The following is a 26,526-nucleotide window of genomic DNA, read 5'->3' as shown; positions in this document are numbered from 1 at the left end:
TTAAAACCTCCCCAATCTACCTGAGACTGGAGTGATTCCCAATAAACAAAGAAAAAGTGGAACACAAAAAGTTGCAGCTTACTGTAGTAAAAAAAAATAAAAAAAATTCACTGGATACTGAGTCAAGAAGAGGACTATAAATGCAAAACATACTTCAGGTTTCAGCTGACAAGAATACAAACATGTAAAGATAAATACATGTGTTTACTTTGGGCTCCATCCTCAGTCTCTAAAGGAAGTTAATGCACTACAGTAAACTAAGGAGGCCAGATGGAGGAAAAAAAAACACAGTGAGGATCTGTTGCTGGGTAAGTAGAAAGGTAAGTGGAGGTAAAACATTAACAGCCTGATCCGGAATTGCAGTTCGGAAAGACGTTTCTCATTAGCTCTACCTTTCTTATACTTAATCCAAAACATTTAGGTTACCCTGAGATATTTTCTGCATTTGTGCTGCTATAGGCTTAGACTGTTAGAGGACCTAGGGACCCCTTTTTCATCATTCTGCTTCATTCTATCTCTATTCTCCCACTCTGCAGAATCTGTTAGTTCAATCTCTAACGTTCTGCTCTCTCTGCTTTTTCTCATAGTAGCTTCATCTGGTCTGTTCCTGTTTGGCTGTGACTCCATCCTGGAGAGAAATATCAGCTGTGCTGCTGCCATCAACACCTTTGTTTCTAGATGTTGGAGCTTGGCCTGTTTTCCAGTGTAGTCCTGTTTCTCTGACTGTGACTAACTGGATGTGCTCTCTTCATCCTCTGACATGGGAGCTGGCTCGGAGCTCGTCTGCCTGGCTGTGTGTTTCCTGGACGGGGCCGCCTGTGGAGCTGGTTGACAGTTGCCTTTTGTATCTATGCTTATTTTTCTATGTCTGCTTCTGTCTCCTTGAACCCCAGATGGCCGCTCACACTGAGCCTGGTTCTGCTGGAGGTTTCTTCTTGTTCAAAGGGAGTTTTTCCTCCCCACTGTCACTACAAGCATGCGTTTTTTTATTTTTATTTTTTATTTTTTTTATTTATTTTCTTATTTTATTCCTACTTGCTTTGATTCTGTTTTATTTTTCTATATTTTAATCATGCAAAGCACTTTGCATTGTCTTTGTACTGAATTGTGCTATACAAATAAATTTTCTTTACCTTGCTTAGTGTGAGGGATTGCTGAAGAGTCAATGAGTCGATGCAATCAGCTGGTTTTCCTTAGATAGAAAACTTTGAATCAATCTGACTGGATGATCTGGTGAACTGGAAAGTGACCTGAGATGACATGATGTGAATTGGAGCTATAGAAATAAACTGAATTAAATGTTTGTCCATCCCACAGAATATTCAAAATACACTTTTGCAAACTTAAAAATTCCCCAATTTAGTCTGAAGGAGCATTTTATTAGAATACTTTCAAGTACATGGTGCTTTAAAAACGTGCAATAAATTCAGTATGATCAATGATAGTTTTAGCTCCTTTTACTGAAGTGAAGCATTAATATTTCTGCAAACTTGAGACTTAAACTGCTGACAGCCAAGAGGACCAATCAGTGCGCCTTTCTGCTCCTCCTCCTCCTCCTCCCCTTTTTTCACAGTAAAACACAAACTCGCTTCACTACCGACTCACTCCCACATCTCCAGCCTCCAGAAGCGCTCCTCCTTCTCCTCCTCCTCCTTCTTCTCCTCCTGCTCCTCTCTGTCCGTCTCTGCTGCGTTTCATCCAAAAAGAAAAACAATCTGTGAGTAAAATCATTTTCTTCTTCCTTCTCTTCGGTTCAGGTTCAGTCATGATTTCTTCTCTGCTGATCATAATCCGCTCGTCAGGACTTGCTGGACGCGCAGGATGATCTGTTTGCGCTTATTGGAGAGTTTAACGAGATTTTCCATTAGTGGAAAAAAAAAGAGGAAAGGAAAAAAAGAGGGTTTAATGAGACGATCATGCAGAGAGAGGAGGAAAAAAACTGTTCCGTGTCTGTAAAAAGACAACATGTTGGCGCATTAGTGCGTATTTATATGGTATTACCATCTGCTATACAGGAAATACGGTAAAATATCCTTTAATAAATGATTAAAGTAAAAAAAAAAAAGCATGATCTTTAGTTTAACATTCATTCTAAACAACAAATTCCCAATTATTTGGATAATAAAAAAAGTCTTATTTGCTGCAACAGTCAAACTCCATCAGTGAGATTCTTCTATTAATGTGCATTAATCCTCTGCAGCCTGATGGCTGCACACTTTATCGATCAGGAAGCTCTTACAGTAAATCCTGTGAAACCGGAGCTGAACAAACTCCTCTGTAATAACAGTCTTATGGTGGCATCAGTGTTTTTACTGGTGCAAACTGGTTTCCCTTCATCCACAAGCACTGTGGATGCAGAGCAGCCAGTAAATGTTACCAGACTGTAATCCTGCAGCCACACAGATGTTATAATCTAATGCTTGTGTAATCCTGAAGAAAAGGCATTCAGGGTAATCTGCCATCTTTGATGCTGGTGACACCATGTCTGCAGGAAGAGTTTAACATCTTTAGATGTTAGAAACAGGATGTTTCTCAGGACTTTATTTCAGTTTTTATTAGAAGCAGATGTGAAACTATTTGATGTAATGATTTTAGGGAAGAACCACAGAATTTTATTTTATGCAAAACTGAAAAAGAGTATAAATGTATGAAGTAAAATTTGCTCCGTTATTGTTGCAAGCACAGAACATGGAAATCCGAAAAATGCAAAACAGGAAATACAATTTTGAAAAATCTTTTAGTCAAAAAGAGGCTTTGAGATTACATTTGCTGTTTTTTCAGACATTGTCTTTTATTTTGTATTTTTTCACATTTGTTATTCATATTTCAGTTTTTCACATTGCAATTTATAAATTACATTCTTTAAAAACGTCATTTTACAGAAAAATATTCTCTTTTGCTTCAACATCATTATTAACTCTCTTTTGACCAATAAAAATGTTTTTGCGAAAGTCTGTGGAGACCAATAGGAATGCGTCTTCGATGCTCTGTCCAGAGGAAAGCCCGCCCCCAGAATGTGGTTAGCATTAGCATTAGCAGAGCAACTGTCAAGCAGTACAGGAGATTGAGTGTGGCTTATCCCGCCACCTAGTGGCTGGGAAGAGTTAAACGTTTAAGCCTAGTTTATGCTCAGAAACCAGGTCGTCTGCGTGGGTGTCGCACTTAACGCCAATATAACATTTTTAGTGCAACAGCAAACTTGTAAACATATTTGTGCCTTAAATGTAATGACTGGAAGCTACAGTTGTACAACAGAAAAACATTTTTTTAGCTCAATGCCACATTATGTGGTGTTAGCCTGCTTTTCCCTGTATTTCCTCTGAGCTTTTGCAGCAGTGAGGAGTTGTTTGTGTTTGAGTTCTGCAGATTAAAGATGAGTAAAGCAAAAATTATAATAATTATATGTTAATTATATGCTGTCAGCTCATTGGTCATAATGCAGGACAGGGCCCGGGGACAAGTTTACCGTAAGTTTTGTATATAACGTGCCATTGTTCTTCATTTTTCATTAGCTTTTTACTGACTATTTTTTACTCTCACAGTAAAGGTGACAAAGTGTGTTCGTTTTCCACTAAATACGGGACAGATTCAGTTTTTTAAGGGACGATTGGCAACGCTAGTGCAGACCACGCTTCAAAATTGAGTATAAATCCAAAATATCTGCTTCTTACCTGCGAGAAGCTAACTGCGACACACTGCTGCAGGAGGATAACCAGCCCTTTACGGTTCAGTTTGAATAGTTATAATTCTACTTTTGCAGTTTTATCATGTTTGTCTCATTTAATCGCGTTTTTTCCCCGCTAAGGAATCGTCTGTTTTGCTCTAACGAATCCCTAGAACGCAATGACAACAACAGCTAATGGCCAGGCCAGAGAAATATCCCACAGTGCCTCTCACCTCTACCACAGTCTAATTATCTGCTAAATACTGAACATTGTTGTCCTAAATGTGCAGCGTTCTGTGAGATGTGGCCCCACAAATCCAGGTCTACGGGGGGGCCCCAATTCTAAACTAAACCCTGATTGTAAATGTAGCTGTTAATTTAAAATCTTCCGTGCCTTTATGAAGGTAGACGTCACTCTAACTCCATGGTGATTATCCGGTTTATTTCAGCAGAGATACTGATTAGATATCCACTGATATCAGGATGGAGGCAGAGATCTGGGCTTATCTGAATTTTCAATATGCATCAAAGGCCCAAAAGAGGAAGAATAGTTCCTCTAAAGGCTGTTTTTTTTCTTTAAAATGTTTATTTAATTAAACCTCCTATAAGGGAGTTTTTTTTTTTATCTTTGTTGTTAAAACAGTTAAACACCATGTTTGGTGTCCTGAAGGAAAAAGTTCAGCTTTGCCATAAATGCATACACTGGTCGCCATAATTTTGCAAGTTATAAAGTTTTAAATAAAAGGTCAGAATGACGTAAATAGCTTCTTTATTTCCAAATTCGTTCACTGATATCTGAACCAACTTCTCTCAACTGTTTGACTCAACTTAATGACGACGCAGAAAAACAAAGCTCATACCATTTATTGCCTTCAGTGAGTTCCTGGCATGAGTCTGGCTGGAGTTTGACCCCCCCCCCCCCCCCCCCCCCTCCCATCACAAAGCTCATTTAAGTTGCTTGGTTTTGGCCCAGATCCAGCTTCTCCTATATGGAGTGAATTTTGTTCCATTACTGCTGCAAAGCAAGAGCATGTTTTGTGAATGGAAATTTTGAAGAAAAAAAAAAATCAACCCAAAAATATGAAACTTTTTTTATTTAAAAAGGGTAGAGTATCTTTACTGGACTTTTTTTTTTTTTTTTTTTCAAATGATATATCAATTAATTTCATTTTTTTTTAAAGATTTTACATTTTCAATTGTTTTTTTCCTAATTTAATTATTTTCAAATTGCGTTTTCCAGGTCAAATTCTCTTCACCTCTGAGGGCGGGTTTTCCTCTTGTGTAGGGAGTAAAGATGCATTCCTATTGGTCTGCTGGACGTTAGCAGCAATATTTTATTGGTTGAGCCTTAGCATTGGGCTTAAAGTGAAGAGAAGGTGATCCGTAAAATGCTATTATAAAGAATGCAATTCGTAAAACTCCATCTGCAAAAAAGAAACTGAGAAAAACGAAAAAAGTTTAGAATAAAAACATTTGGGGAAAATATAAAAGTTAGTTTCAAAATGTTCCTTTTTTAATTTAAGAAGTTTCACTTAAGGATTGCGTTTTTTTTTTTTTTTTATTTACCTTTGACTTTAAAAATGCATTATTTGCTGGCAGCAATAATGGAACAAAATTCCCTCCATATTGCTGTATATTTCTGATAAAAATCCGGTTGAATTTTTCTGAACACTTAAATTTTAGCCTGATTGAACTTTTCTTGTCATTTTGATGCTTCCAGTTGACAAATAAAGGCTTTAAAAGTTGAGCAGCGTCAGCAGGCTGCTCTTGGATCTGATCAGGATCACATTTATGGTCCAAATAGAGACCCGTTGATTTAAGGAATCCGTTTCTAACTTCTAAATCTGACTGTTTTTATAAAAACTGATGCAATTATCCAACTCATTCGGCGGGATTTTCTCAGTTAATTTTTGTTTTGGGAGCAAAAAAACAAAACCTAAATGTCTTACACTAGTTCCATGGGCGTAGGTTTGCATAGGGACCATAGGGACATGTCCCTACCAAAATTTTGGAAGGACCTATTTGTCCCTACCAATAATTGGATGTAAACAACATGTTTATAATTTACTATACAGCAGCCGCTTCTTTTCCTCTCGCAGCTTCTCTGCCTGGTAGCTGCAGCTGCCTGCTCTTTCCTGTCCCTTTCACATAGCAGCGCATCAACTGTGCTGCGCGGTTTAACTCTCTGATTATTCTGCCTTAAGTTCCGCCTTCTCTCTTTCTGATTGCGTGTTTTCTAGTCTGTATGTGTGCGTGCGCGGGTGCTTGGAGCGCGAAAAAAAAAGACGCTAAAATAAATTAATATTGGGCTACGAAACTAGTCCGAATTAAAAAATATATTATCTACGCTAAAACAGGCGAAAGCTTCTGATTGGAGTTCTGTAAAGAAGCAGGAGAGAGTTTTTTGATTTGTGGAACTTGAGAAATGTAAGTTAACAACGTTAGGATTTCTTTTATTTTATCTTTTAATCAGATAGCCAAAGGCTCCTTAAAGAAGATCTTTTATGAAATGAAACCAGGTGAAACGTTTAAACGTTTCCTTTGGAGGAGTTCTGGATGGAGAATATTGACAGACAAAAACTATTTTTTTTTTACTTCTTAAATGCAAAATGTTTACATATTTTTTACAATCTTGGTATAATTCCTGCTCTAAGTGGGTCGCTCTGTCGGCTAAAGGCACATTTAAGTGGTCCTATATTCCAGTTAACGATTAATCAATTACATAGTTCACGATTATTTAAATAATTTGTTAATATGATTAATTGTTTCAGCCATAGATAAAATACATGAAATTAGCTACACAGAGTGACTACAGCCCAGATGTACAACTTCTAATATTAATACTTTAAATGCTCAGTGTCAGTTCCTCTTATAGTTCCAGTGCACATGTAAATACAATACATTTATTTGCCGTCCCTTGAATGTATTATTTTGCATTATCCAGAGAGAGCATATTAGATAAAAAAAAAATAAGAGTGGGTTTTACCTCTGTTTACCTCTGCACAATTCTCTATCTTCAGAAGAAAACACAGGATAAATCCACATATTTAGACTATATTTGGTTAAACAGACACTGTCTTAGTAGCAGGTAAATTTAAATGCAATCCTTTTCAAATTGGAAAAAGTCCTAATACCACATTCATCAGAGCCAGTGATGCTTTAAATATTGATAAACAGCATCTAGAGCATGTAGTGCTTATAAGATTTGTATTAATGTAGCAAGAAATGCTGCTGTTTTCTTTAAACAAAATGAGCCCTGAAGCTCACATTAAGCATAAAAAAGAGCATGCATATTTTTGCAAAGGACCAATGAAACTGAAGAATAGTGTCCCTACCAAAGTTGAAATCAAACCTACGCCCTTGACTAGTTCACTTCCATAGCGAGTGTCCATTCAGGCCCCAACCATCAGAAATGACTCAATCCATGAGTTTTTTTGTCATTTGCTTCTCTAAAATAAGAGCCACAAACTCCGCAATGACGCTCGCTTGCTGCAGAAGCTGCATCAGATAACAATAAGTGTATTTTCACTTCCTAGATGTGTTTAGAGGACGTTACCAAGACGCTTCTTCCTCTTGACGCCTTAGACGCACAAAAAGCAGTTATACGCGGTGGCTGGTTCTAAAACATTAAAGCCCATTTCCATTATTTTCATACGGACGTTTTCACAGCAGAGGAGTTACAAATAACAGGAAGTGTGCTTCAATCTGGCTCTTGTTCGAACTATGACAGCGGTCCATTTGAATATTCAAAGAGACGAAACTGAAACAAATATGATTTAAAAACATGGAATATCACTTTAGAATATATATTTTTTCTAAAATTATGAAATAAAATTTTAGTTATAGGTGATAACTAAAACTTTAACTCCTTGCGACCGGTAAGTAGCGCACTGTCGCTCCCCGGCTCACCTTCTTAACTGTTTGCCGTCAGTTTCCAGGTCCAAAAATGCTAAAGTCAACCAAACCAAACATTTAACTTACCAGTTAAAAAGTGGAAACGTCCATGTTTCACCTGAGCGCCTAAACCAGGTGAGTGCTAACCACTGCTCTAAAGCAGTGGTTAGCAATTCCAGTTCCTGGGGGCCGGTATCCTGCAATTTTTAGATCCATTCTTGGTCCAACACACCTGAATAAAACGGCTGAGTTGCCTCATCAGTAAGCAGTCAGTTCTTCTCAATCATCTAATTACTTGATTCAGGTGCGTCGAACCAAAGGCACATCTAAAGGTTGCAGGAAACGAGTCAAGGTCAGCATTGAAACCATAAATAAATATTTATCTATTTATTTATCCATCAAAATACATACCGTAAATCCTCTAATATAGGCCGGGGCCTTTATTTCACTCAGGTGCATCTTGGTCCAGGCCATTATTGGAAGGAGGCCAGAATTAGAGGCAGGCCTCTATTTCTATTTGATCAAAACAGACGACCAGTGGAAGGAATAAAAACAGATTGTGTCTCTTTAAACCGATAAAATACTAGGTTAATTTATTGAAAAAGTACAGTTACCATAACGGTTTACAGAACATTATTCAGACATCTTCCAGCAGCTGCTATTTTTCTGCACTGCAATACAAAAAAAAAGACATACAAAACCGGCCATTATTAGAGACCCGGCTGCTAATGGAATACAGGCCAATATTAGAGGATTTACGGTAAAACAACTAGAAAAGTACACGGAGAGTGCAGACCTCCGCCATTTTGCCCCATGTCTTGACTTAAACATATAGCTAAAAATCGCCCATGCTCAGAGATGGGAAGTAATGAAGTACAAATACTAGTACAAGTACTCAAGTAGATTTTTCTGATATTTTTACTTTACTTTACTACTTATTTTTATGGCGACTTTTTACTTCTACTCCTTACATTTTTACACAAATATCTGTACTTTCTACTCCTTACATTTTTAAAAATTGGCTCGTTACTTTAGTTTTGAATCATTTCAATGGAGTTACCGTTATTATTTTTCACGTCATCAATACCAAATTCAATCTAATTGGATGGGAATCTACGTTGCATTTGACGCACCACTACAAGATGAATCGACAGATTCGGCGGGATTCATTGGCGGCAAATCATTGCAGCTTGGTGGCGGTGGCGTTAGCATAGTAGCATGGACGACGAGATGATTGAAAATGAACACAACGGAGATCTAGTCCTATTGGCAGACATCCATTTAAAATGTAGGCAACGGCATGAAAAAAGTGGTTTCTACTTTTACTTTTATACTTTAAGTAAATTTACAAGCCTGTACTTTGTTACTTTTACTTGAGTAAAGAAGTTTAATCAGTACTTCCACTTTTACCAGAGTATTTTTTAACAGTAGTATCTGTACTTTTACTCAAGTACGGAAAGTGAGTACTTTTGCCATCTCTGCCCGTGCTCATTTTAACGAATAATTTTTCCTTGGCATGAGGCACACCTCTGTAGAAATCATATAAGGCACCAAGTGCTCCTGCAGCCTCTGGTGTCTGTTCTGCTCTCACCTTCATTATAGGTTCTGCTTCCTTCTTTGATTTTTTTTGTGTTTTTCTCTTCAGTATAATACTTCCAAACTTTTTTTTTTTTTTTTATCTAATGCTGATGCTAGCACTAGACACTGCTGCCACCCTCTGGTTTAGGGGGGAACTGCTTGTTCCGCCAAATAATGTTAAAGAAACCTTTAAAAAAAGTCCTGTTTCTGGATTAGAATCTGGATCATCACCATATTGTATTGGGTTGTTTCTTGGCTTGATTTACATCTCTGGTAAATGTTTAAATAAAATTAGTTGTACATTTTTATGTAATCCCGCAAAAAACCAACTGATAAGGTGATAATTTGTTGCCTTTTTTCAGTAAAATTAATACTTTTAGTCTGAACCACTCTAGATGTTTGGTGGCTGTGATATTTTAAAAAAAATGTATAATTGTGATGAAAAAGTTGTAGACCTTTACAGAAAGAATTGTGTCTTTTCTTAAAGCTGGATGTTTTTTCTCCATGGCCTGTTTTTGCAGTTTTGTGATCGTTGCCATACAGCGTCACTGCTAATTTATTCCACCTAAGAATAAGTGCCTTACTTTTAAATAGTTACATTTATTATACATAGTTTTGGTTTTATTGAAAGGATCCCCATTAGCTACAGCTATGCTGCAGCTATTCTTCCTGGGGTCCTGAAAAAATATATACATTAAAAACAAAACCAAGAATACAACCAATATTTGAAAGAAAAAGAAAATACACAAACACATATACAAATACATATACAATATATACACATATTAACGTACATATGTACCCTCATGCGGGTGTGATATATGACAAATATAAAACACATTCTACTCTTACACCTGCAAACATACCTACACATATACATACATATTCACACACATATATAAATATAAACATTCAGTTATATTATTTTGATAAATTCTGTTTCACATATAATTTGAATTTATTGACATTATTAGCAAGCAGGATATGTTTTGGCAGATCATTCCATTCTTTCATACCTCTAAACACAACAGTATTTTTTATGGCATTTGTTCTCACTATGGGTAAAGTGAAATTACCTTTAGTTGCATGTCTAGTACTGTACTGATGATTTACTACACTGAAAGAAAGATGCTTGAACAAAACAGAAGGAAATTTGGAAAAAGAAATGTTTCTTATGAAAATTAACAATGAATACAACAATCTATCTTTGACCAAACTGCTGGGCAATAGTCGAGGTATGTCAATATTAGTGCTTTCATTGCATAATTCCTAATGTTTGAAGTTAAGAAATTTGCATGTCTTCTCATAATGGATATACCTCTTCCCATTTTTGCAATAATATTACAAATATGTTTTTTTCCATGATAATCTAGAGTCAACTATTACACCCAGCAGTCTGGTCTCATGCACCTGTTCAATAACGGCGTTGTTAATCTTAATATTAATTACAGGATCCTGATTAATATTGTAATTTGAACCTAAAATCATGCAGTTAGTTTTTACAGTATTTAATGCCAATTTATTTTATTTGACCCAATCTACTACATATTGTAATTCTGTATTTAAAACAGTTTCTAATTCCATTTGTGTACTTGCTGATGTATATATAGTTGAATTGACAGCAATGTTAGCCTTATGTAAAATATATGGTAAATCATTAGTAAAAATATTAAATAATAGTGGACCCAGACAGCTACCTTGGGGTACTCCACATGTAATACATAGATGGAGATAATGAGGGATTCAGAAAGAAACAAGAAAAGAAATCTATAAATATTTTATGTTGCCTTGCATCCTGTACTCATTGGCTAATGATTTCAGTGAATCTAAGGTTTTAAAGCTGCAGTGGGGGGGGGGGCTGACGGATGTTTTCAGAGCTTGTCTAGAAGAGCTCTCACGTAGAGGTTTCATATCTATGGTGGGTTTCGATCTCTCTCTACATGCGCTATCTATGAGCCTCGCTGAGGGAAACACATCACAGTCAATGCTAAAAAAAACATTGTGTCACCTTGTGGTTGTGCGGTTTGTGTTTTCTGTCCTATATTTTCTGTCAGTAGGTTCATGTGTGTCTTCATGTTGCAAATATTTTAGAAACTGAATCAGTTTAAACCTGTCGTCTTTGTGTCCTCTGTGTTTTCCCCTCTCCCCCCTCAGAGCCACCATGGTTTCCCACAAGGAGTTTCAAAATGCAGGGAAAGAGCCTGGGCTGCAGGTCTGGCGTATTGAGAACATGGACCTTAAGCCTGTTCCCAAAGCCCTACATGGCAGCTTTTACACCGGGGACGCCTACCTGCTGCTCTTCACCACCTCTGCACCGTCCTACTGCCTTCACATGTGGCTGGGTAAGATGGCAACCCCAAATGAAAGTCTTTCTAAATGCCTCTAGAGATTTTATTTTTTCAGAATTTCACTTTTTTCTACTGCACCAGGTTTATTTCTTTGCTCTAGCTTTCAAAATTACTTTTAAACCCTCTTTAAACTTCCTTTACTTTGCCACCTTATCACCACTAGTGATTTGTTAGGAACGATAAATAGTGAAAGAAGTATCATACATAAAATGTAATTTAACAATTGCTGACCAAAAAGGCATGAAAAAGGTAGGACTATGTGATCAGGGAAAAGAAACGTTGTTATAGCAGTGGAAGCAAAAAGTCAAAGACAAGGAGGCAGATTAATGCTGACAAATCTGGGGAATAGACAAGGTAGTTATGAAGCAGAAGTAAAGTTGATATCCAGATATCAGAAGCCATGAGAATATCCAACATGGACACAGACACATGGCAGAACTGGGAAATCCAGGAGACAAAAACGTGATTGAGATCAGACAGGAAGCAGGAAAATAACGCTGGATATTTATCAACAGATGGCTTTTGATAATCTGGCAAAGCTTTTTCACCACAGAGCTGCATATAAAGCCAGGATCACAGGTGATATGGATGAGGCTTGATTAGGATGCAGGCGGGAGAGACGCAAGTTGAAAATTATTATTCAGTTACATGCAGCACAGAGATGAGCAGGAGTAGACAGGAGTGGTGGAAATTAGCAGTGCAGAGTCATGAGAGTTATAACAGTCACAAATCTGGAAACCTACCGAAATTTGAGTCTATTTTGGCAACAACTTCAAGGCAAAAAAAACTAATGTATATGCATGTATATAAATTTAGGCATCATTGCAATGCATTCTATGCAATAGAAGATTTTTGTGTCCACAGTAGCAGCTTTAAGTGTCACTTCTTCTAAAGCTAATGCAACAATGGTGCGTATAAGCAACAGAACTCACAAAACTGCTAAAATGTGGTGAGATAAGTTTGTTCTATTTTGAAATCTGAGGCTCCAACCGCTGACACATCCTCTTTAGTAAGTTGGGTTGAAATAATTTATGCTGAAAGTCAGAGATGCTTGTGAAATTCCATTTGCGTAGCTTGTAGAGATGGGCCCCAGTCATAGCGTTGCAAGTCTGGTTTAAAGTAAAGGCATGAAAGTCTCAAATGGAGTCCACTAATAAGACAAGTATTAAGTCTGGATTTTAAAGTTAAATTAGTCATTTCACCACATATAGTAGTTTAAATTGTTTAGTTCCTTTGTGTTTGCAATAACAACCAGCAAGAGGAAGATGAAAGCAATATTTGTATTGCTTTTAAAAGCAGATAGTTTGTGAAAATAAAGCAAAAATATCTAATAAATAAATAATGAACAAACTGATGTATGATAAATAAAACAGATTTCCTTACAAATTAAATTTCATGTAAGTGTACAATCTGCTTTTATTTTATAAAAAAAATATTCAATAAGGGTTATGATGAACATCATTTTTCACTTGAACACAAGCAATATTTTAATCATTTCGAGGTAGTTTGCAGAGATAATTCAATAAGATTCTACAGTCAATTGGTTAATAGTTTTATATCTAAGGAAAACCAGCTGATTGCATTCAGTCATTGACTTTGCAGGATTCTCACCCACAACATGCATGCAGCAACAGTCCAAGGGAAAAACCTATTTTAACAAGAGTAAACCTCCGTATTTTTAGAAACAAAATAGTGAAGGTGATGATCTCTGAGTCGTTTTTTTGTGTCAAAAAGGATGAAGGTGTGTTGAAGCCACAGCAATCTCTAGTAGAGAAACAGGATGATGTCACAGTTAAACAGAGCCAGACCCGATGAAGCTACTATGATCAGAAAAAACTGCGAGAAGATAAAGGTAGAATTTGAACTAACAAATACTGCAGAACTGGAGTTTGGAAGTAGAATGAAGCAGAGTGAGGAGAAGTGGACCCCATGTCGTCCAGCAGCCTAAGCCTACAGCAGCATAACTATAGAAATAGCTCAGGATAACCTGAGCTACTCTGTTTTATCTAAAAGGACATTTTTAAGCCTAGCTGACAGAATGTTGGCCTCATAAAATATTTTACTAAAAAGAATTAAGAAATTGGTTTACGCTCTTTGGTTTCTTTAGACAGATTTTTCCACAGATTATTTCCATAAATGCAATGTTTCCTTAATCTAGTTCCGACTTTATTTCTTTTTTCTTTTCATTAGTGTTATCTCAAATTGTAATTGCAATCTCTTAAAAAAAAAAATAATATTTTGCCTATTTGTTGGAAAAAAGTTATTTATTTTAAACATACCTTGCAATAACATAATCTTCAATAACGTCTTTAAAACATTATCGTTTAGTTTAGGATTAAAGGATTTGTTGGACCTCTGTAGCGTTTTCTATTTAGAATCCTTATAGCTCTTTTTGGCAAAGTGAAAACTAAACTAGTCTACATTTTCAATATCCTCCCCAAACTTTGTCATGATAAGTCAAATAAGTAGAAAATGGTAAGTTATATTATTAACAAACTTTCATTTCACCTTATTTATTTATTTTTACTATAATTGATCATTTCTAAATCATTTTTTACATTTTAAATTCTAGCAAATATTCTGGAATTTATTCCTTCAGGCATCTGCTTCAAGGCTTTAGAAGTGGAATGATTTTTACAAAATCCATGATAACTAAATTAAATATAGTTTGTTTGTAAATAGATTACTGAAAAACTGATAAAGATACTGGTTAGTATTTCATTCGTTTTTATTAGACATGATGCTTTCCTGCTAAATTGGCACATCGAAAAAACACAACCATGTTCTATTAGCTAACGTTAAGCGTTTATCAATTATTAAATTAGTTTTGATTCATCAATATATGTGATCTAGTTAAATGTTGCTGTCCAGTGATTTTATCTGTTGCTGCATTTAGATTTCAGCCCACATGATGCATTTCCCTTTGACCTTTCTATAGTCGGTACAGGCAAATTTAAATATGTTTATTTTTGCCCTATAAATGATTACCATGATAATTTATTAAAAACTGACTCATTTAAGAAATGTGAAATTGAACCTTAGTTAACTAGTGAAGGATTATATTAATCTGTTTAGTTCAAATAGTTAAAAAAAACTTTAATAGAAGTTAGAGGATCAACTTCAGCTTTTTACTCCAGTAAAAGTACAATTTTTAAAACTACTTAAAGTATAAAAGTAAAAGTAATGCAAAAAAAAAGAAAAGTTAAGAGGAGAGGCTTTACTGCACTATCCTATTAATGGAACATTTTTCTACAATTCTGAATAATAACTTCCTTAGACTTTATTTTTTTTAGTTTTATAACTAATGGTAACAGCACTGCAAATAAATAAAGCAATCGTTTTTGGCATTTATTTAATCATATTTAGTAACTTCAACAAAATAGTTTTATGTCCTACCCTGCTAACATGAAACAATTGTGTTAAAGTAACTAAATATGATTAAATAAATCCCAAAACGGCTGCATTATTTTTTTCAGTTAGTGTCAAATTTAACTTTGCATCATCTTGAAAAACTATTTATTTTGTTATGGGGTGAGCAACAAGTTGGGGCAGCACCGAGTCCAAACACAAATAAATGAATTGTCTGGATGAAACTAATTATTTTGTTGGTTTTTTATTTTTGTTTAAATACCAACGGACCAGAATGAAAATGAGCTTAAATGAAACGAAACAAAATGTAAGGAGTAGAAAGTAAAAAGTTGTCTAAAAAATAATTTCTCCAATAAAGTATAGATAGCTAAAATTTTTACTGAAGTAAAGTAACAAGGTATTTGTATTTTGTTAGGTGACACCTCTGCTCAGTGTTATTACACCTGCAGGAATGAAAATATTGAATTAGTGATATATAAATGAAACCTAAATACTAAAGAAAAATAAAGCAGGTGAGCGATCTGTTGACGCAAAGCGGAGCAGACTACATGAAAAACATCAACTGATTTTTCTTAAATCTGGTATGAATTCAGAAAAGATCTCCCACTGGGCCCACTATAAACAAAAACTTATAACAGCTTTGAGGAACTTCAGGTAATGTCCTTTCAAGACTGAAGGGAAGTGTCAGGAAAAGGTGTTTGTTTGGAGGACCCAAATGCAGAGACCAGTAGGCAGAGGTGAATTTAAGTGGTTTTATTAAGGTTCACAGGAACTGAGTCAGGAATCAAAATCCAACAGAAAATAACCAAACGAACCAGAACCAAGGAGACATCAGGGGAAAACCAAACTCTAGGAACCAGGGAGAGACGAGGTAAGCAGACAGATGTTAGACGAGGATCCAGCAAACAGGAACTGAAGAGGGAGGCTTTTAAAGGGGACAGAGACAAAGAGAGGGCTAACGAGGGAATTGAAAACAGGTGAGGGCAGAACAGAAAACAGAGCAAGGGAAAGAGGACACAAGAGGGCAGCAGAGGACAGCAAATGGAAAACCAAGAAAAACAGGAACTAACAAACCAAGACTCTGACAGGAAGGCTGTACAGTAATTTAGGGATCAATGCAAAGCTTTATTTTTCTCTTTTAGATCTTGGTTTTCACCTGACAGGACCTGTCTACTATTCTCTGTCTTTATTTTCTCTAGAATGCATGAAAAAAAATATATAAAAACAGCTTCAGAATCGGAAAACATGTTGCACACATTCATCATCTAAAGAAATACAATACAACTTTTCACACTAAAATATAAATATATACATATGTGACTATATATATATATATATATATATATATATATATATATATATATATATATATATGTGCCTATATATATTTACAGAGAGAAAAAGAAAGAGCATAGTAAATCAAGTGTGTTTGTTGCAGCAACAAGAGAAGGAAAAATCTGATGAATGGGGGGTCGTCGTGTTTTATGTTGGATCGCACGTCGCTTTCTGTTTGATCGAGGATATCAACTATTTTTAAGTGAGAGGGATCGAGTCCAAGGGGAGTCATGAATCATTGGAGCCAAAGTCCAAATCTGCTGCAATCTGACTTGAGTAACGTGACGCAAGTCTACACCTTTAATCATTTCCTCTGTGCAGCGTCCTATTTTCCCAGTGAAGGCTGTCAGGTTGAACCTTTATGAACTTAAATCCAGAGTGGGTTCACATAAAGGAGCCGACAGGAACTGGAACCCAAACAGAAACCGGTCTGTGACATATGCCGTGTTTACTCTACCCCTTTGAAACCGTGCAGAGACGGTAACCGAGATAACTGTTGAGTGTAAATGACACGCAGAACAGAACCGAACTGTACCAGACACAACCGAACTGGGCTAAACTGGTTCTAGTTCATCAGTAGGGCTCCGCACGGTTCAGCTCTGGCTCGGTTCTCAGATAACAAAGAGCGCATGAACAGACAGCGTCGTCTCCTTACAGTCAGCTTCCGTAATCATTCATAAAAAACTAGCTTCCCTACTGTGCCGCACGGTTCAATTCAGTTTATTTCTATAGATCCAATTCACATCATGTCATCTCAAGGCACTTTCCAGTTCACCAGATCATCCAGTCAAATTGATTCAAAGTTTTCTATCTAAGGAAAACCAGCTGATTGCATCGACTCATTGACTCTTCAGCAATCCCTTACACTAAGGATGCTTGTAGCGACAGTGGAGAGGAAAAACTCCCTTTGAACAGGAAGAAACCTCCAGCAGAACCAGGCTCAGTGTGAGCGGCCATCTGCTGAGGCCCACTGGGGTTCAAGGAGACAGAAGCAGACATAGAAAAAGAAGCATAGATACAAAAGGCAACTGTCAACCAGCTCCACAGGCGGCCCCGTCCAAGAAACACACAGCCAGGCAGACGAGCTCCGAGCCAGCTCCCATGTCAGAGGATGAAGAGAGCACATCCAGTTAGTCACAGTCAGAGAAACAGGACTACACTGGAAAACAGGCCAAGCTCCAACATCTAGAAACAAAGGTGTTGATGGCAGCAGCACAGCTAATATTTCTCTCCAGGATGGAGTCACAGCCAAACAGGAACAGACCAGATGAAGCTACTATGAGAAAAAGCAGAGAGAGCAGAACGTTAGAGATTGAACTAACAGATTCTGCAGAGTGGGAGAATAGAGATAGAATGAAGCAGAATGATGAAATAGGGGTCCCTATGTCCTCCAGCAGTCTAAGCCTATAGCAGCAGAACTATAGAGATAGCTCTGGATAACCTGAGCCACTCTAACTAGAAGCTTTATCAAAAAGGAAAGTTTTAAGCCTAGCCTTAAGAGTAGACAGGGTGTCTGCCTTGTTGTATCCGCTTCCCAAAAGCCGACTCTGTCAAGTAAATTCAACGCTGCCTTCTTCGCCTGACTCTCCAAAGAAACTTCCTGAATGTTACTGCCGCCGCCATGTTGATTTGCTTGTTTCCCTCTAGAGATGAGATATTACTGTAGATTGCCACTAGGAGGCGAGGAACTGTGCTAACGTGATGTGTCAATAATCGTAAGAAATCGAGATCTGCACGGTTAACTCAGAAATCCCAAGAGCCAAAAACTCATTTTCAACAACTGTTTAATAACCAGAGATGGCAAAAGTACTCACTTTCCGTACTTGAGTAAAAGTACAGATACTTGTGTTAAAAAATACTCTGGTAAAAGTGGAAGTACTGATTAAACTTCTTTACTCAAGTAAAAGTAACAAAGTACAGGCTTGTAAATTTACTTAAAGTATAAAAGTAAAAGTAGAAACCACTTTTTTCATGCCGTTGCCTACATTTTAAATGGATGTCTGCCAATAGGACTAGATCTCCCTTGTGTTCATTTTCAATCATCTCGTCGTCCATGCTACTATGCTAACGCCACCGCCACCAAGCTGCAATGATTTGCCGCCAATGAATACCGCCGAATCTGTCGATTCATCTTGTAGTGGTGCGTCAAATGCAACGTAGATTCCCATCCAGTTAGATTGAATTTGGTATTGATGACGTGAAAAATATTAACGGTAACTCCATTGAAATGATTCAAAACTAAAGTAACGAGCCAATTTTTTAAAATGTAAGGAGTAGAAGTAAAAAGTCGCCATAAAAATAAGTAGTAAAGTAAAGTAAAAATATCAGAAAAATCTACTTGAGTACAGTAACGAAGTATTTGTACTTCGTTACTTCCCATCTCTGTTAATAACTAACTGTAATTTCTTAAACACAAAGTAGAACTTACTCAATACTTTCAATCGTCCAGCCAAGAACATCTGTTGTGCTTTTGATTCGCTAGACATGGTCATACTTAAGTATATTCTGCTGTAAAATGAGTCTTAAATTTTCATTTTTTAGTCGAGGATTCAACCGATTTCACAGGATGCACAGCTTTGAGTGGTAACTAGGTGACTGTCAGAAAGTAAACCGAAACTTATTGGCTTGTTTTTAAACCAATCAGCACGCTCTCTGATCAACCAGTTGCCTGGAACGTTGTTGAACAGAGCATCGCTTTGGACAGATATGCTGCACTCTCCTCCCCGCACCCCGCTCTCTCTTGTCTGCGCAATCAAAGTACTTCTAATCTATCACTCGTATTAAAAAAAAAAACACCTCACATAGTCTAAAATCCGGGACTTGTAGGCATCCGTGACCAACTATCGATATCAGGGAGACTCCTGGAACTTCTGGGAGACTTGGGATGTCAGTTACCTGATCCAAGCTCGGTACGGATCGTTTTTCAGAGGGTAGAGTAAATGGAGCTATAGAGTCTTAATATTTAGTTTAAACCAAAAAAAACAGTGACCTTCTAAAGGCAGCTTAAACAAGCAACCGTGTTTAAGATGCTGCAGAGAGAATCAACACCAGTCTGTTGGCATAGATGTCAGTCATGTGAAAAATAACAGGATGATGTTACCGGATATGTATGCCTGTAAAAACACTAAACCGACCCAAGCGCAACGATTTGCTCTGAAAGCAAAACCAGAGAGCTACTCTATTTAAAAAACAGTTTGTGTTCTGCAGGCAACGAGTGCTCGCAGGATGAATATGGTGCGGCGGCCATCTTTGCCACACAGCTGGATGACTTCCTGGGCGGTGGGCCGGTCCAGTTCAGGGAGATGCAGAACAACGAGTCCACCACCTTCCTGGGATACTTCAAGTCAGGCATCAAGTACCAGGTGAGCCTCACCGGTCTGCCCAGAACAACGTGGGCAAAGCGAGATCCTTGGTTTAAAATATATCTAGGATGATATCTATAGTGAAAAAGCTTTATTTCTGTGGAGTTAGGAAGCAGAGACAGAAGCATTTCTTGCAAGAAAAAAGGTTCAAATCAATTTAACATCCTCAGACGGAGAGATAGAGCTCTGACTGGGCAAAGCTCAGTACATACATTTATAACTTTAAAAAAATCCTGACACACACACCTTGGAACTATCCCACCCCCGGCACAAAGAACTTTCTCACACAAGAACACTGTTAGGTTCATATATCTTTCACTGGACAGATGGATCTCCTCTAAACAGCAGTCCTCCACTTCATGCCATGAAGGAAGCTGTGTGACTCATTTTTATCTCTCATGACCTTCGATTGAAGCCTGTGATACGGTGGCCCTGAAGTGCAAACTGCAACTACAAATCTAAAAGCACAACTACATTAAGGAAAACACAACTACATTAACCTACCGGAAAAGGTAGGTACCAGTGGGAAACATGAGACATCGCTGATTGGATGACGGCGCCGTTTGACCCTTGAACCGGAAGTCATTCTGCCTGCTGCGGCTTTTGAAAACATGGATATTGTCGGCGCCCCAAACATAGCTGCCGTTATCCAGGAATATTTTGAATCAGGACATACGTACGAGGCGATACTGGATATGCTCAAGACTAATCACGAAATTTCAGTTAGTTTGCGTACACTGAAGACACACTTAAAAGAAGCTGGACTGTTCAGACGACGCAACTTCCGGTTCAAGGGTCAAACGGCGCCGTCGTCCAATCAGCGATGTCTCATGTTTCCCACTGGTACCTACCTTTTCCGGTAGGTTCATGTAATTGTGTTTTTCTAAATGTAGTTGCGCTTTTAGATTTTTAGTTGCAGTTTGAACTTCAGGGCCACCGTACTTTGAGGATAAGAACAGACATACCTCAACATGTTTTACTCCACAATTCTCATTATTTATGGTGCAAAGATGTTTGACCTTAATTGACTCTTGCTTATCTTATAATGCAGCAGCCACAAACTTCACTATATTTCTTTCTTTTTATATAAAAGACTAAAGTAGATCTTCAGTCTATCCAACAGTATTTAATATTAATACATTATAATACTGCAGTGAAGAAAATGGAGAAGGAAGCATTGTTCTTAAATAGGGATGCATGATATAATCGGCCCCCTATCGGTATCGGCCTTAAAACTGAATATCGGACATCGGCCACCCCACCGATATTTAACCCGATATTTGATCAGCTTCTGAGTTTCTAAAGTCTAAAAAAAAAAATAAATAAAAATACTACTTCTTCTTCTTCCTCAAAAACTTCGTTTTTACAGACTTAAAAACTTCTAAAGACGAGGGAAAAAATATTGATACATTAAAATATCCCAATATCTTCATATGCTGATATATTGCCATTTAAAAACACCATATCAATCTCTTTTACTAATGAAATATTGCTATATGTCATTGTTATGCTACGAAATCCCCCGAAAATTCACCAAATGTTGCCATATTTTTATATGTTGATATATTGACGCGGTATCGATCTATTTTACTAACAAAATCTCACAAGAATTTGCAAAATATCACGAGAGTTTGTAACAGAACGATGAAATTTCACGAGATTTTGAAAGTAAAATAGATAGATACCGCGTTTTTTAAAATAAATATTATTTATTTATTAAATTTTTTTTATTTATTTATTTTTTTTTTATAATAAATAAAAAAAATAAAATAAAAAAATAAATAAATAAAAATCAATTTGATATCAGCATATGAAAATATATTTGAGTATATTATTTTTCAAAGTGTCAGAAATGGATAACAAAACTGCTATTTTCAATGACTACTTATTTTTGTCCAGCTTTAACATCGGTATCGATATCGGTTATCGGCTACATGAGTTTTAAAATATCGGCATATCGGATATCGGCCAAAATCCCAATATCGTGCATCCCTATTCTTAAAGTTAATTACAACTAAAAGGCACATTTGTTTTTAATTGACTTTGGTTTTGTGGAATAAAGTCCAGTGTAACAAGCTACCGTCTGAAGTGCAAAACGCAATCCTGGTATAAATCTGTTCTATGAAGTCCTCTAATGTAAGAGAACATTGAAGAACATACAGAATCATGAAAACCTACGGAAGGAAAACAGTCTCATTGGAGATGAAGGTTCTCAGTCATCCAGGTCATAGTCATTCCGTAAAAATTCAAAAAATATCCACTGGACTTGGTTTTCAAGATTTGAAGACGTTTCGCCACCCCTCCAGGAAGCTTTCTCAATTCAAATGTTTGAATTGAGAAAGCTTCCTGGAGGGGTGGCGAAACGTCTTCAAATCTTGAAAACCAAGTCCAGTGGATATTTTTTGAATTTTTACGGAAAGTCTCATTGGAATCTGCCTTTTTTTTTTTACACCGAATTTCAAACACTGACATTTTTTTAGCACCGAATTTTAAATACTGAAATTTTTACGCATTGAATTCCTTACACTGAATTTTTACCTGGTGAAAATTCAGCTGCAAAAAATTCCCAAAAGATGAAGCTGCATGGTATTGGCTTAGGAGGGCTAAATACAAACACATGCCACATTTTTTAGACTAGTATTTGTGAAGCCCTCATTAACCATGAATCATTCCACTTAAATTCCCCTAATGTGCTTCGTTGTTGTTGGCATAAATAAAACACCTATAAACCGTGCAAAGTTTACGGATATGATGTTATAAAATGTAAGGAGGAAAAGTCTTGAAAACGGTTGCCAGGACGCCTAGTATCTGAAAAGTTGTTATTTTTTAAGTGTTGTTTTTAAAATATAATGTACTTTACATTATTGTTATGGAGTCAGTTATGGTCCATTATTGTTGCAAGAAAGGAACACATTTAAAAAAAATGGAGAAAAACAAAAAAAAACATATTTTGCTAATTTAACTTTAAAACAAGTTTTAATAATAAAAAAAAGGTTTTAAGAGTAACTCTGCTGTTTTTCAGGTTTTATTTTCTTCATTTCTTCTTCTTTTTTTTATAGATTTCCTATTTTTTTCAAATTTCTGTTTTTTTTTTTCAAATTTCAAACTCATTACTACACTGGAAAAACGATCTTGAAATAAGTAAAAATGTCTTAAATTAACTGTTTATCCTTAATTTGAGTTGGTAAATGAGATAGTTTGCCAATGGAATGAGTATTTTTACTCTTAAAATAAGATAATTAGATAACTTGCACTTGGAGTAAGACAATGCAATTATGTTTTCATATTTTAAGTGTAAATTGTCTTGTTCCATTTGCAAAATTTATCTTTTATCTACTCGATCCAAGAACAAATGCACTTAATTTAAGAAAAAAATTACTTATCTGGATTTAGATTTTTTTCTAGTGATGGACTTAAAGTCTGAACAACATTATAGTTGTTAATGTACACATCAACAGCAAGCGTTTGTATTTGGTTGGAAGGGGAGAAAATTTGGAATAGTGTGAGGGATTGCTGAAGAGTCAATGAGTCGATGCAATCAACTGGTTTTCCTTAGATAGAAAACTTTGAATTAATTTGACTGGATGATCTGGTGAACTGGGAAGTACGGAGCCCCTCTGATGACATGGTCAAAAAAAATGTTTAATTGTGGCCACAAAGTAGTATTTCGCGGCCACGCAATAATTTTAACGTGCGCACGAAATACTTATTAATAATATCAATAAATCCGCCCCTGTTTTCAGGCTTACATTAACTGTAATGACTTATCTTGGACAGGCTGCTATGTAAACGGGCCTTTAGTCCTTCGTTTAGCTATGCTGCAGTTGTTTACACTACGCCTTTTCCACCTAAAATGGCGTCTTAGCAACAAGTGTCACGTGACTGGCGGAGACCGACTGGGTAAGCAAATCGAGCGCGCCTTAGACCTTAGAGAAGGCGCGCTCGATTTGCTTACCCAGTTGTCCAGGAATGATATTAATATTACGAAGTAGTATTTCGTGCGCACGTTATACTTATTGCGTGGCCACGAAATACTACTTCATGGCCACAATTAAAAAAGATTTTTTGACCATGTCATCAGAGGGGCTCCGTAGGAAGGTGACCTGAGATGACAGGATGTGAATTGGCTCTATAGAAACAAACTGAATTGAGTTAAATTGAAAGGAATGGAGCTCAATCTGAAAAACAGAAATAAAAAGAAAAATAAATAAATAAAATACATGAAAAAAAAAATTGAAAGCGTGTTTTTTGTTTGCAACAATAATGGTACAAAAAGTACTAAATACACAGTGAATAACGTCAATGTCCATCCAGGAGATAAACAGTGTTTACTGTTAATTAACGATTATTCTCACCCTAAATCTACAGATAATTATAAGCTGTATGCGTATTTAACCCCAGCCTCTTGGCCTTTATTATACGTTACCATGCCGATGACATCGCTCATTTCAAAGCTCGGCTGCAGCTATAATCCCGGCATCATACAGCTGCAGGATACCAGTCACTGTGACTGATTACAGAGAGACAACTTCTGGTTCTCTACAAACAACAATAACCATCTGCACTGGGTTACGATAAAGTAGCTCTCCTCTGGAAGAATAGCTTTTTTTTTTTTTTTTTTTTAATGTTTTTATTGTTTCCAGTTAAAGTTTCACTAGTTGAACTAAAAAAGGGAACCAAACTGACATAAACTCTGAGAGTCAGGGTGACTAATACCCTGGAGGGAAGGAGCTCCAATCAGTTGACCTGATACATAATTATGCTGTTTAATGATTATGTTTCCCGTACTTTGCCACAGAGCTGAGCTCATGATTCAGGAGTTCAGAGAGCACCTTCCCCAGCAGCTACAGTATCTCACAGTCGGGGTGTGTCAGATGGCCGCATTTAACTTAACCATCCACATAGTTCAAAAAAGGACATCTGAAACACGCAGCTAAACCACTTTTTTTCTTTTTTTTTTTGTACCAGCAATGTGTTTCTCATTTCCACACGAGCAGGCAAAGAGCAGCCCCGCCCCCACCCACAGCAAACTCGGTTTAAGCTGAATATAATTAGCTGAAATTCTTGTTTACTGCTCCAGTTGGAGGTTGGAAAGGCTGTGCTGCACATGGTGGTCCTCACGCACCCTCACTGCGAAGAATCACTATTAACTTTTCCAGCCTTGGCAAATTCATTGTTTTTTTTGTGTTTGTTGTTTATATAATAATTGTCTTGATGCCAAAAAAGGACCCAACAATTTTTACTGCACGCTAAATGCAATACCAGCATTATCACAGTCCCTTCCTCCCAGTAGCTGGAAGACTTTATAACCATCACTGTTCCCAACTGAATTTGCACAGTTTCTATTTTAGTCAGTTAAATAACATGCTGTTGTCATTTTGCACATTTTTTATAGTGTCCTGTCTGTCAGTGTGACAATAAGAATAATTGTCTAGATGCTAAAAAACCCCAACAGATTTTGCTTTCACAAGTGGAGCAGTACGGCTATCGCCATAGTGTTCTGCTTTATTTATGCACATAAATTGCTTTATTTTAATTCATGCAGGGAGTTTTACAGATTATATGGACACTGCAATGTAAGTAGAACAGGAACGGAAAAACAGAAAAAAGGAGAAAGGATGAAAGAAAGAGGAGATAATGATAAAGCATCTTCAGTCTGCTTCATCACCTGCAAAGAGATGTAAAAAAAAAAAACAGCACATTCATTGTTACAGACACCAGGTGGGCGGGGCCTGCGTCGTTACCACAGAAACATTTAAAGACCAAAGAGCAGCACACATGCGGTGTCCGTTCTTTGGTCTAAATTGAGTTTAGTGCTCCAGCTCTGGTTCTATGTCTGACTTATGCTGCTGAACTCACCAAACAAACCACCTAACTAGATAGTTCTAGTTCCCTTCCATTGTTCTCATAAAATGACAGCTTCAGTTTCCGACTAGAGGTCACAGGTCACATCTCCTCTGCAACATCCCTTCAGGAGCTTTTTTTGCATGTTTTGTAAAACAAATCAGCTTCATAGCAGATCTTATCTGTTGTGTTTCTCTCTCTTTGCCTTCCCTGAGCAGCAGTTAGTTCAGTGTAGATTAGGGGTAGGTATTGCCAAAGAAGTCACGATTCAATGCGAATCCCGATTCTCAGGCCACGATGCGATTCTATCACGATGCATCACAATACTTGAATTATTGTGATGCATTGCAATATTTTCTCCTCCATGTTTTGTTTTTGAATGACTCGGCGCAGTTAACCTGACAACAGCCAGATGCATGTCTCGCTCTGCCTAGCTCCACTCACATACATCTGGGAACCCGCCATAGGAATTGCCTTTACTGAAGGCTGGGCCTTATCAAAACTCCTTGCATATGATTGGATAAGCCACTTGTCTGTCATCTTTATTGACGTGCTATTTCAACCACTCACACCGAAGCTAACCCGTGACGCTGTGAGAGGAGGAGCCATTTGGTAGATCAAGCTCTTGCCAAATCCGGTCGGGAGAAGGGCGAAAACATCGTTTCCACCAACAAAAGCCTTCAAAGCCGTTCTCTGATGTTCTTTTAATGAAACAATATCAGATAGATTGGACAACACAGAAGAAATAGCAGCATCAATGCTAACGCTTGCTTCCTCAATGCGAGCCGTCATTGTTGTTGGAATCTCACGATCGCTTCTCCACTCCAGGACACACCCGCCCTGCGTCCTGATTGGACAGACCATAAATTCGGTTGGTGAAATCACTTTCAATGAGCGGGTTCCCAGATGTATGTGAGTGGAGCTGGGCGGAGCGAGACATGCATCTGGCTGTTGTTAGGTCACGGCGCAGTATCCCCCGGCCGGTAATGCTTGTGACACAAGGCAGCGTGCGTCAACACATCCACAGCGACATCTACTGGACTGGAAGTTGTATTACACTTGTTTTTGGCTGATGATCGCCAACCATTCATGCAATTTTATTTATTTATTTTTTAGAATTAATAATCGATAC

The 26,526-nt window shown here is 37.2% G+C and overlaps 1 protein-coding gene across 1 annotated transcript in view; it reads left to right on the top strand.

Annotated features, from left to right (window-relative positions):
• The first annotated feature begins 1,561 nt into the window (after positions 1-1,561).
• Positions 1,562-26,526, top strand: part of scinlb (scinderin like b) — a 47,790-nt gene continuing 22,825 nt past the window's right edge. The window contains exons 1-3 of the mRNA XM_038302475.1: positions 1,562-1,717; positions 11,291-11,478; positions 19,396-19,550. Of these exons, the coding sequence (XP_038158403.1) occupies positions 11,298-11,478; positions 19,396-19,550 (336 nt within the window). The 5' untranslated portion in view covers positions 1,562-1,717; positions 11,291-11,297. The remainder of the gene's footprint in view (positions 1,718-11,290; positions 11,479-19,395; positions 19,551-26,526) is intronic.

This window comes from Cyprinodon tularosa, unplaced genomic scaffold (assembly GCF_016077235.1).
Source record: "Cyprinodon tularosa strain WSP-4 unplaced genomic scaffold, ASM1607723v1 ctg490, whole genome shotgun sequence".
Taxonomy (NCBI): domain Eukaryota; kingdom Metazoa; phylum Chordata; class Actinopteri; order Cyprinodontiformes; family Cyprinodontidae; genus Cyprinodon; species Cyprinodon tularosa.
This window is presented reverse-complemented; position numbering and strand designations above follow the sequence as displayed.